The sequence below is a fragment of the Penicillium digitatum genome, chromosome 6 (genome assembly GCF_016767815.1).
Source record: "Penicillium digitatum chromosome 6, complete sequence".
NCBI classification, from domain to species: Eukaryota; Fungi; Ascomycota; class Eurotiomycetes; order Eurotiales; family Aspergillaceae; genus Penicillium; species Penicillium digitatum.
The window spans coordinates 2,228,056-2,240,427 of record NC_089389.1 but is presented as its reverse complement, the minus strand read 5'-3'; the positions used below and the strand labels follow the sequence as shown (position 1 = coordinate 2,240,427).

At 49.7% G+C, this 12,372-nt stretch overlaps 3 protein-coding genes across 3 annotated transcripts; 1 reads left to right on the top strand and 2 right to left on the bottom strand.

Moving 5' to 3' along the window:
* Window positions 1–469: 469 nt before the first annotated feature.
* Window positions 470–2,470, bottom strand: Pdw03_5809 (Transcription factor; the record flags this gene model as incomplete). The annotated part of the gene is made up of 3 exons (XM_014682800.1): window positions 470–2,134; window positions 2,197–2,353; window positions 2,415–2,470. 3 exons carry the CDS (start codon window positions 2,468–2,470, stop codon window positions 470–472), a joined length of 1,878 nt encoding a protein of 625 aa, XP_014538286.1.
* Window positions 2,471–4,092: 1,622 nt separating this feature from the next.
* Pdw03_5808 (Morphogenesis protein (Msb1), putative) lies at window positions 4,093–7,499 on the top strand (the record flags this gene model as incomplete). Its single annotated transcript, XM_014682799.1, has 6 exons — window positions 4,093–4,279; window positions 4,347–4,504; window positions 4,562–4,655; window positions 4,708–4,936; window positions 4,993–7,364; window positions 7,420–7,499. The coding sequence occupies 6 exons, from the start codon at window positions 4,093–4,095 to the stop codon at window positions 7,497–7,499; spliced, it is 3,120 nt and encodes a 1,039-aa protein (XP_014538285.1).
* Window positions 7,500–8,144: 645 nt separating this feature from the next.
* On the bottom strand, window positions 8,145–9,036 carry Pdw03_5807 (ThiJ/PfpI family protein; the record flags this gene model as incomplete). The annotated part of the gene is made up of 3 exons (XM_014682798.1): window positions 8,145–8,536; window positions 8,623–8,860; window positions 8,959–9,036. 3 exons carry the CDS (start codon window positions 9,034–9,036, stop codon window positions 8,145–8,147), a joined length of 708 nt encoding a protein of 235 aa, XP_014538284.1.
* Window positions 9,037–12,372: the final 3,336 nt, after the last annotated feature.

The following is a 12,372-nucleotide window of genomic DNA, read 5'->3' as shown; positions in this document are numbered from 1 at the left end:
CACAGGAAAAGATATTGGTTTCATTCCTAAAAACAAGAACCTGCTTTATATACACCATCCAAGAGTCAAGGCAGTCAAACAGACCCAACGCCAGGCCTCTACTAAAACGCGAGATTAAAAGAATCAAGAGATAAGAGAGAAATGAAGGTAAAAAAAGTTGACACAAGACAGCGCTGGTGTATATCACTTCAAGATCCACGTAAGAAACGTCATTGAAAAGTAAAGAAGACAGAAGAAAGATGGCGAAAGGAAGGAATGACAATAACCGGGGTATAGAGAGGATACATGGACTGCGAAGCTTGGTCGAACTAGAAATGGAGATATTCAAATGCCCCCGGGGCAAAAAGAGATATGGGGTATTGACAAGAAAGTGAGACTAGACTGGTTGTCCACAGGGACAGGTCTCTTGTTCAAAATGCCAGCACTTTACAGTTTGGGGGACATGTTTCCCAATGGGAGCCAAGCATCGTCAGGTTTTCGGCTTTTTATGTGCACCTTCCCCTACGGATCCACTTTCGGGGCTTTTTCTCTTTTTGTCTTGTTCGTCTTCTCGAGAAAAGCTGGGACCGCTTTGCACTGCCGGAGTGGGGAAGGTGAGGGGACTGGGCAGCATGTTGGAGTCTGGGCCGGACCGGCTAAAACCCCATTCAGGGAAAAAGCTGGAAGGTGACGGGAGGAGAGCATCGGATACAAAACGACTCGGCAGGGCGGAGATAGGGGTTTCGATGTTATTCGAGTTGTTCCCATTGTTCGGATTTCCGCTATTGCTGCCGTAAGAGTCGTTTCTTGTTGTGGCAACGGGAGGAGGCGGTCGCGCGAACGGATTTGGAGGCCCCTGCGCTCCCGCACTAAGTATTGCACCGGCTGATGGCGACGGAGGGGGTAAGACCACGCCCGGAGGGCCATTTTCAGCACTTCCTTTCGCAGGCGTGGAGATTTTATTCCCAGCGGAGTCGCGTGATGAGTCGGCCGTGGCACTGCCACCATCAGAGGTTTCGCTAGGAATCTGCACCTTCAACTGCGGTCGTTTTGATGGCAACGGTCCGCTGTTAGTTCGGGGTGGTGGTTTGATTTTTGGCGCTGGAGCAATTGGCCCGGCACGAGGAGCCTCTGTCGCAGCTCTGACAGGCATTGGTTTAATACCAAGTGAGGATTGTGGCAGTGCTTCAACCTTAAGAGAGTGGTTATTGTGAGGCTCATATGATACCGCTCCAGCTCCAAAGTGGCGGGCGAGCACAGATCCTCGATCATCAATAGGCGTGAAAATGCTCCGTGATTTCGATAACGACTTCATCTGGGGTGGCGACTGGCTGTGCTCTGCTTTCATCACCCCTGAAGAATCATCTTGGGGATGCTCCGAGCCAGGCCGTTCTTGGTGACCATCAGGCGCGAACCCTGGAGGCATCGAGTTTCTTCCATGTTCCTGCATGTATGCCTGCTGCACGTGTTGGTGGGGTCCCGGAGGCATTCCTACAGGATGGCCGTGTTGTTGGAAATGCTGTTGGCCCTGGTGCTGTGGTGGCATTTGTTGTGGTGGCATTTGCTGTTGTTGCATTTGCTGTTGTTGCATTTGCTGTTGTTGCATTTGCTGCTGTTGCATTTGCTGCTGTTGCATTTGCTGTGGTGGCATCTGCTGTGGTGGCAAACCGTGCGGGTGCATAGGAGGCGTCCCTTGGTGTTGTCCCGGTGGGTGTCCGTAGTGCGCAAACTGTCCTGGTCGAGGTTGCTGGTTCATTGCATGAACATTCGGGTTGTACATGGACGGATTGGGCATATATGTAAACCCGCCATTTTGTGGGCCAGGGGGTGGCGGCGGTGGAGGTGTACCATGTTGCTGGGGGCCTAGGTTTGAACTGACTCGGCGGATATGATTTCTTGAAGAAGGTCGCGAAGTGCCTTGCGGTTGCGGGGTTCCATGACGCGTCATGGCATGATGCATCGGAGGTGACGCGGAGGGTGCATGGTTCATATGCTGGAAGACGGGCTGGTTTTGGAGGTGAGGGGGAATGGCGGGGTGATTCTGCTGAATAGGTTTGATGTCCTCGGGAACCGGCGAGGCCTCATCTTCCTCCTCATCGTCCTCTCGCTTACCCGCGAAATCTTCCGGTCCTTTATGCTCGTGAGGAGGGCCGAACTGCACAAAAAAACCCTCTCGGTTAGAAAAGTTTGGGACGAATCGGATAAAGTTCTACCCACATATTGATAGCGCCCAAGAGCATCGTGCATGTCGCATGATGAGTACTCGTATAGTTTCTTGTTGTGGCCAAAAATAATGACAGCTACGTCAACGGAGCAAAGGACAGCAAGCTCGTGCGCCTTCTTGAACAGACCTCCCTTTCGTTTCAGGAACGTGCTATAAGCGAAGAAGCTCCGATCAGCGACCAGCATGCTTCCACTAGAATGATTAAACTTACACTGAGCGGTTGCGGTCATCTTTGATGGCCTTGATCTCAATCTTTCTCCGACCCATGGTGGATAACTACGGGCGCATCAATTGCGCACCGATAGCAAGATCGAGAATAAACGGAACAGCAAGCCGCAGAATGACTGGCGAGATACCTCGAGCGATTATATTTTAATTAGCCAAAATGTAGAATCGACGCGATGGCGATCCTAGCCACACGATGGCACACGTGTGTATGTGAAGATACTTCGTCTTCACACGAGGAGGAAGTGACTAGTCAACAAAGGGATCCGAAACCAGATGTGTTTCAATGTAGGAAACCCTGTACGATACTTTGAGGGGGTTGGACGCGACTTGAAAACGAAGACCCCCCGGAGTTCAAACAAAAGTGAACCCGAGGAGATGGGTCACAGCTAAGAGGAAACAAAAGAACAAGAAATTCAAGTAAACGAGAGCGGAGAAAGGATGATTGACGATGCAGGAAAGGTTGATTCTAAAGATAGAATCGAGGGAGAGGGGAGTGACAGAACCTTGGAAGATTTAGTCGGCTGAGTCAGCACCTTAGGCGCCGGGAATCTATATTTATCTTTTTCTTTTTAGTCGACTGCAGGACCGGTGTGATCTAGGACAAAAGTACTGAAGTCTTGTCCCTGTGGAGTCATCCTCTCTAGCTTCTATTGGAGTTTTGGTCTATAGCTGGTCTGTTGTACTGGATTCTTTCAGCTTACCCTGAGGAATGGGTCTATGATGTCAACCCGGGGAAGCTCAGGCACTGATAGACCACATGCTAAAGGTTAAAGATCTACAGTCAGATTTCGATTTTTGATTTCCGTTGCCTTAGGGCTTTAATATCTATAATTCTCCTATCTCCCTACACAAAGTATAGCGCCAGATCTCGAGAATCTGATCTCAAAGCCATAGTTGCACCTCAGATGAAGTCAAAGCCAACGCCAACCTATGTATCTTTGCCATATGTATATGTAGGTCAGTCATATACCCCAGTGCCCATTTTCAATGGATTGACCGGAGATTGGGCTGGTAAATTATGTACATGTCGACACGTCTGAATGACAGTTCCTCCAATCGATGCCTATAAAACCCGTTTACATAACCTTGGATCCCCCAAACCCAGAATCCCAGAGATGATCATTGTTGGTATCGTTCATTTTTATTTTCCTCTCCAATTCAAGTTCAATTTTTTTTTCTTTGATAAAAAAAAAAAAACAGAACCGCACATTGAAATCCTTTGTGTGGAGGCATCTAACGGAGTCGAGACTCGCGGGTAAGGTTAGTTTGGTTTACCCCTGAGCTTGTGAATCGCCTCGGTTTTTTTTTTCCCTCTTCTCTTCCCAACCCTTCTGTCCTTTCCTTTCCCTTTCTTTTCCCTTTTCATTCTGAGGTTTGTGTGGGTTTCTCTTGGAGAAGCACAGATCAGATACTAGACCAGGGACCCTTTTACTTTGTCCTGTTGTTACCGGGGCTGCAGGACATCCCGGACACATCCAGGCGGTTTAAATATTCTCTCGGTCTAATTATTTGTGTCGGTTGTCTACATTGTTATTTGAAATTTTTGCTAATCTGTTGATTTACAGAAGCCCAAAAAAGAAAGTGAACAAAAAAAAGTACCAGACGCTCACTCTCTCCCCACAGGCTGTCTTCTGAGCAAAGTCAGTTGTCGCATCTTCGACATGTCCTTCTTTTCTAGAGTGTTTCGGGGTAAGGACTCTACTGTGACAAAAAAACAGGTTAAGCCTACTGCAGTCAATACGGCCCCCGCGAAGCCCAAATGGACCGATGCGTGGCAGCGGACAGAGGTTGCGCCGGAGGAAGTCCAAGACCTTGTACGAGGGTGTGCGCATGAGCTCAAGGCTCGAGGTATGCGGATTGATATCTTGACCGTGGAAGACAGGCCTTTTTTCGGATTGCTGATAATTCGTCGTAGCTCTCGATACACCATTCCTCCTCCTACCGTTCCGTCCTAGCTCCGATCCTAGTGCAGCTCGCACGTTCATTCGCAATTACTTTAATCAGTCTTTCGAAAAGGGCTCGCCCGTTAATGGCGATGTCTTGTCACAGGAGCTCCGGCTCACTGAGCCGATGGTGAGGGATAATTCTTCCTAACGGTTATCAGGGGAGTCACTAACGTCATTTCTATAGGTTCTTTGCGGTGTGATGAAATGGTGTTGGAGTAGACTTCCCGGCGGTGTTGTCACTTGGGAGGCGTACGAGACTTTCAAGATGGGCGAACATGGTATGCGATATTGAATGGAATGCGGGGAATACACGCGCTGATGAAACATTAGATTCGGATATGGCCCGCGACGCTTTCTCAACGTTCATTCCAATCGGTGGTGATTCCGATGCACGCACCAGAATAATTCTGGACTTCTTCGACCTTTTGGCTGCCATTGCGGCCCATGGAAAATCTAACGGCTTGGGAGGCCGCAAGCTTTCCCGATACGCGGGATGGTGGGCCTTTGAGCATGTCGACACAGGCAAAGGCTTTGAGGCTGCATATAAAAATTGGGCTGTGTATGGATTTCCACTGCTCTGACATTCTCAGATGGTATTCTAACCTCAATCTCTAGAGCTGCCGATGCTACAAGTCACCTGTTCTTCGCCTACCTTCGTTCGTTGTCTCCCGATGTCCCTCGCGGCGTGAGCGGCATTTCATCGCTGCCCATTTCTCTCCAATCACTAGTTGAAGCGACCGAATATCCCCCTGAAATTCCGACTTTATTGCAAGTTACAACCACAAAGGTGGTTATGATTGTAGAGAATGTTTCTCCGACGCCATTTTCTCTGTTGCGACGCGCCAAGAACTTTGAATACCGCGACGACGACTGGCACCTGCAGGAGTTCGCCAACTACGAAGACCCCGTCAGCGCACTGACCGATGAGTGTCTCCGTGTTCTCACATGTATCTCATCTGCGAACCAGTCCAGTGTCTCGAGTACCAAGCAGTCGACCAGTTTACGGGATGCATCCTGGTCTCGCTTCGAGGACATTGGGTTTGGTGGTTTGAATGACTCTGACCCGGAGGATGAAGGCAAGGAAATTGGTCCGCCAGCGACTGGAAAGACTACAAACAGTGGATCTGCGGGGGGCTTGCAATCCGTTTCTGAATCTGGAACAGGTGACCTTGGCCGTCCCACCACCCCCTCGTGGGCAGACTTCATGTCATCCGGATTCGCGGATGAAAACAGTTTGAAGAACCACGTGGGTCCTCTGCTCTTGCCCCCTGACAAGATTCTACCTCCCATTGCACGTGGCATGAGCTCTCAGTCGCACAAGCGCTCCTTGGACATCGAGCCGGCTCTTGAGCCGGCCGAGTTGGCGAGTATCAGCACCCTAGACATGGATGACTCGTTTTGGTGGGTTTGGATCAGCAGTTTGTCAGTTGATGAACCGTCCGCCCGCAAAGCTGTGTTTGGTCGATGCGCACTGCTGGAGACCAGAATTCGGGATACTAAATGGTTAATCCTTGAAGAGCAGATCAAGGGTGCTGCCCCGGAGCCTGAGGCCGGTGCTCAGATTGTTGAGAAGAAGCGCTTCTTCAGCTTCGGCAGCCGTAAAGGAAAGCTCAGTCGTCGCAAGTCGTCGGCCAAGAAAATGCCTGACATTGAAGACTCCTACAATCGGCCCAACAACCAGGGAACGCATAGCAAGACCAGCATCGGACCGGATCAGCACAAGCGGATCCAGGAAGCCGCAGCCGCTCTACAAAGGAAGCACCGCGAGCAAGAAGCGGAGGCAAAAGAGAGCCGCGTTCCCTCCAATAATAGTCGTTACTCCAAGACAAATTCCGTCATGACCCTGCAGCCTGCCATTGTGAACGAGGCCTCCCAGGCCATGAAGTGGACTAAGAACTACGACAAGGGTGCCTTCAGGGCGGCATATCTCAGTGATAACCGCGCTGGCACTGGTTATGTTGATGAGCCCCAGGACACACCCGAGCCAATTTCGAAGGACTCCGAAGAGAAGCCGTTGGTGCCTCTTCCAACCAACACTGCAAAGACTGGTCCCCCACCACTCCCCAAAGAATCTGCTGCCGCTGTATCCACCTCTCTTCCCCCTTCTCCGAAGGAAGTGTCAATGAAATCTGTACATGTCACCGCTCCCGAAGAGGAGAAGCCCATCAAACAGCCTCTCATAATTGAAGAAGCCACCGAGCGTCGGGAATCGGTGGACGAGATGGGCAAGAAGCTCAAGAAGAAGACTGGCAATTCTGCCTTTAAGAGCATGTTTGCTACCAAAAAGAAGCCCGAACAGCAACAGCCTCCCGTGAAGACCGCTGATGCCAAGGAAGTCTCCAATGTGGCAGCTACTCGTGCGGCCCTCGAGGCCAGGGCGAAAGCCGCTCAGGAATCCGGTCCTGTGAAGAAGAAGCCTCTCCCAGGCACCGCCACTGTTGCAGTTACGCCCATGACTGCTAAGGCGGAAAAGCCCTCGGCACCCGAGCGTATTCAACCAACCATCAATGAGCCTGTGGCGATACCCCCGACTCCGTCCCAGCCCTCCGTCGCTCTGAAAGAGAACGGTGCGCCGCCCAAGACCAGACGCGCCGCTGAGTATGATGATCTCTCGCGCATTTGTACCAAAGAACGCGACGCGGCCGATCAGGAGTTCTCCAAGTTTGATCAGGGACCCCTAACTGACCAGCCTGCTTTCGCCCCTGAGGATTCTCCCGAATATTCTCCCGTAAGTGTCACCTTCGCAGGACAGAAGGCCGAGGCTCTCCAGACCACGAGTACCGGTAATGGTGTTCGCCCTGAAGTCGCCACATCGCCTGAGTCAGCAACGGAAGCTACACAGGATCGCTGGAAGGCGATCCGAGAGGCTGCTGCGCAGCGGACTGCTGCTGCTCAAGAGGAGCAGGCACAAGAAAACGACACCGAGGCCAACACCTGGACTAGCCAGTCAGAGCGCACTGACGAGGGAGATACTAGCGGAGAAGAGAGTGAGTAGCAATATCATCCCTGAAACTGATCCCGCACTAATGCATGTTTTCACAGCCATCGAAGCCCGTGTCGCCCGCATCAAGGCCCGAGTGGCCGAGTTGACTGGCAATGTGGAGGATGGACCAAGGCGCTAGTCTGCGACGTCTCCATACCACCTTTCCTTTAATCATAATTCCTAATCATTTCCCCTGGCTCTCTCCATTCGCTATGATCACCCAGGATGTATCTTTTTGTTAATTTATACCCTTCTCCCGACCAGAAATTGGTCGTGTTTGCTTATTGAGCGCAGTCTGAAGACCGAACGAGGTCCCATTTCGATATTCTGGAGATGGACAGGCCGACGAACATCGCGATACGATTGATGGATTCCTTTTTGGTTGTGACATCTGTTAATTTTTTTCATTTTCTTCCTTTCTTCAAATCTCTCAACCCTTCTCCGGTCTTCGATCTTCAACTGGACAAATCTCCTCCTGTCTTGGTTTCTTTCCACCCATCTATCGAATCTGGGCTGCTGATTTTTATGTCATGTGTCTGTCACTTGCTCTATTCCCCTTTTGCTACTGCTACTGCTACGGATTCTGGTTTCGCTGCCAAGATGATTCGCTCTGTGTCTTCGAATTGAAGTACAATCTATGAAATATGCAGCCTCTTACTTATTTCTTGCATACCATGACCAGAATCACAAACTGATGGCAAACCTCAAAACACAATGACCGAGGTCACACAATTTATTATCGTTTCCCACATAAATACGTTAAATGTTGATTCCAATCCATCACCTACAGACCCAGCTCCTTCAAAATCGCCTTTCCAACACCCGTCGCAGAACCAGGATTCTGCCCTGTAATAATCGCCGACCCGGTCTCAGCCGCCTTCCCAACAACCACATTCTCTCCCCAAGGCTCCGCGGCCTTAATATAGTTCCCACCAGAAACACGGCCCAGCTCCGTCTCGAGCATAAACGGCATCGCAGCAGACAATTTGACGGCATCTTCCTCGGCATTCGAGAACCCGGTCACGCTAACACCGGAGATGAGCGGTACGCCGGAGGGCGCTGTTGCATTGATCAGAACGCAGGGACCGTGGCAGACGGCCGCGACGGGCTTTTTGGCTACGGCAAAGGCCTGGATCAGAGCCAGGGAGTTGGGGTCGGTGGTAAGGTCGAACATTGCTAGATAGGACACCATTAGTGGGTTGTTATTTTGCATATGGATGGGACAATGCGATAGCCAGAAGAAAGGGAAGTAAGTAACTTACGTCCGTGACCGCCAACGTAGAAAAGAGCATCGAACTCGCCGGCGCGCGGAAGCACATCTGCCAGCTTGTGGGTGTTCTTCCAGAGAGCTGTCTGCTCTTTCAAGAACTTCTGTGAGACCTCGTCTGACTCGGACGCCTTTACGGAAGATGGGTCAAGGGGTGCTTCGCCGCCATTTGGTGAGGCGACGGTCAGGGAGACCTTGTCGTGGAGGACTTCGTGGGGGTGGGCGAACTCGGGCTTTGAGATGTGTGTCAGTAAAGAATTCCATCCTGCAATGGGCTTATTGTGACCATGGAATGCATAGGTGTTCAATTGACGCATTTAAGGATACATACCAGATACCAGCCGGTGGGGTGACCGGTCTCGCCGAGCTTGTCGTGGGAGGTGAGGACGACGAGAACTTTGGGTGCCATTTTGGATTTTTTTGGGAAAGGGCGTATTCAAGGGAACAGTCGGAGTTATGTGATCGGGTTTAATGTTTTGTTTAGTGGGATTGAGCTTCTTTATAAGCTCCCCCCCCCCCCCCCCCCCCCCCCTCCCGCTTGCAGCGATCAAGCACCCTATGCATCACCATCCCGTCATCGACTCCACCTGGGCACCAAGGTTAGTTGTAGATTACTCATCCATGCCGCTTGAGCCAATGAGGGTTCTTGCCGAGAGCGGCCCACTGCATCAAATTGAGTAGCTTCAAAGGTTAGCTCCTCCGCTTTCCAAGACAATGTTGGTCCGGGCACAAATAAGTCTCCGCGTGGAGAATTGCAAAGAACATTGAAGAATTGGTTTCGTAGCATGTCTGTGAAGAGGTCGATTGCTGTTTACTCTGTTTCTCGAGTAGTGCAGTAGATATGTTTATTTTTAGAAAATTCTCTCCACAGGTTGTACTTTTTACCATGTTCAGAGACATCTACCGGTACTCACATGGAAGTGCTCTTACATACAACATCCATAAATCTCTTTTCGACGGTTGACGTCTTGCATCATCAAGAAGAAGGCCGCATGAGACTATTCTTGTTGACTCTGCCTTACCGCCTATAGGCTGTTCTGCCAACCCTACCCCATCTATTTCTCCAGGGCTACGTTGTACTCCGGGGCTATTGCCACACTGCCGGCTATAGGGAGTACCAGAGTAAGCAGAGCGTAGCGTGGTTAGGGCCTCTACTTCTTTTTTTTAAAACCTTTCACATCGCTATGTCAACTGTCAGATCTTATCTCCGATTTCCGTCAACCCCGATTGTTCAACACATAGGCCTATGGCTTTCGATGCTTGAGCAGTATTAGGCCCTAGGGACTGATTATTAGGTGACTATTAGATGCCAGCCACCTAGGAACTGTTTATAGTGATTTACTTTTAGTACTTCGTGCAACATCCGGAAAAAAAAATTAAGAGGACGGGGCTGAAAATCTGATCGACATAAGTTCAAGTTAAGCTACAACGAACCTTTGCGCAAAGTGCATCGATTAAATGTACCATGCTAGTCATATCACGTGTGACATTTAACATGGAAATCCATAGATGTGTCTTGTCATACTATCGGCATGCCCAGGTGGATGATCATGGATGATCAAGATTGGTCCTTTGGATATCGCGAATGGGACCAGTGGGGCTACCATATTTGGACAGTTTGATTTGACCTCACCCTCCATGACATGCTTCAGTAGAAATGATCGATTTCGCTTAAAACTCACATGGAATTCCCAGATTTCTTCATCCCTCAGTATATCCCCGCTGCGCCCAAAACGTGTCTTAAACTCCCCCCCACCTCACCCAAAGACAAGCTTTCACACACTCATGGCCAAAGATCATAAAGCTCAGTATCGCAAGCTTTGTCAGTCACATTCTCAGTTGGAAATCCCATGACATCTTCTCCAATGCTCTTTCGTATTATCCACGCGACCGAAGACATCATCACAATCCGGACACTTGACGGAGCGAGGCTCAACATGCTGCACTTTGACATGGCGCGTCAAAGATGCATGGCTGCAAAGCGACTCGTGTTATGTACAGTGGCCCTAGCAGCATTTCAAAGGACTGTCCGAACTTTCCGGCCACTTGGCGGGGAAATATGCAATACGCTGTACCTTGAAATGGTGCATAAAAGATGCACAGCTGCTAAACGTCTTGTGGTGTGCACAGTCGCCCCATTCGCATGTGAAATAATGAAATAACCGTCCGGCATATTGAGAGAGAACGAAGACTATTAGCGGTGAAGTGGGGAGAAGTGAGAACATGTGACTCTTTCTCGTCTCTGGGGTTCACCATGACGGGAGATTACGTCCACATCACCAACTCCAATGTGATTCTCGTGTAGCGGGGATATCTCACAGAAGAATGGATTCAGTGCCCGGAACCAGACATCGGACGTAGATTAGCCAGCACTGAGGAATTCTTTGGTTCCAACACCGGGGGCTCCGTACTGTGTATTCGATAAAAGCTGCAATACTGCTCTTCTTTGGTGGGATAGAGTGGTTGGGGCCAAGAGACCTGGAGGCATGAATCATAGAGGGGTCATATTGAGGATGATATATACATTGTATATGTCGCTGTCCAGCTGCAGAGGCAGGCGGTCGCATAGAAGTTCCGGGATGGTAATCCGGATCCTCAACGCCGAGTCGAGGTATTTAACATGGCCTCAAATTTTCTTCGGGGTCTCTAGAGTATTTGATATTGAGTAGAAAAGGATGAGATAGTCTGCAGATATATCCAAGATGTTCACTCTAGAGGGGTGACTTGGTCTTTTATTGACTCAAGTGGAAAGAAACACTTTGTCTAGGGGTCTAGGTAAGCCTGGCTCGTGGTGCAATCAGGGTGACGATACGCCATAGGAGGATACAACAGGAGGATACAACATACAGCAGGTAATATTTTAGAAAGTTCTCAGGTTGATCTTGATGCCGGTGAGGCGATGGAGGGGCAATGTCTGTGTGATTGGTAGGCAAGGCTGTGCCAAATGCAAGCGTCACTATCCGACTGCAGGTGCTGTTGCCAACAACGATTTCCATTATTTGTACTGCCAGTTAGAGTCTGGGCTTGACTTGAATGGTTTCTTCCATCTTAAGTCGGTTCTTCATATACCATCCATCGCTCGAATTGGGCTCTTATATTCACTGATGTTATCTGGTTTTTCACGTCTTTAATTTCTTCAGGTTTGTCTTCTTGGACCATTCCAGGTTGATGACCTGAAGGGAGATTTTGCCTACTCTTCTAGGAAATCTGCGCTTCGATTAGAAATTTTCGTGATATCTCTTTGATGGGATCAATTGATATGGTGAGAAAATCGTCTACAAGCCGTGGCCCAGTGTCCATCTAAGGAAGAAACGGTTCGTGTCTACATGTAACAACCAAGAGAAATGCTAAATTTCTACATCTACCATGCCTAGTTCAAGTCGGTGTGGGACTTGCTTACCCCTGGAAGGTTCAGTGCAGGCAAGCCATCACATACCTCCTACAGTACAATGACTGGTTACCTCGCCGCCACCTTGATCCGTGATTTTTGACTGGTGCCCATGCATGCAGCAATGTTTCAGTAGAGCCACGGAGTCCCAGAATTTGAGAATTGTATAGTCAGTGGACAGATATTTCTATGCTCTACAGTGATCTACGTTATTATGAAACCGAGGATGCCAAATAAATCATACATTACGATTGAATCCTCTGGTTGGAAACACGACATGAGATAAATAACCCCAGGTCATTCTCATTCCGGTATTTCCTTCTCCCCCCCCCCCCCCCCCCCCACACACAGGGCAAA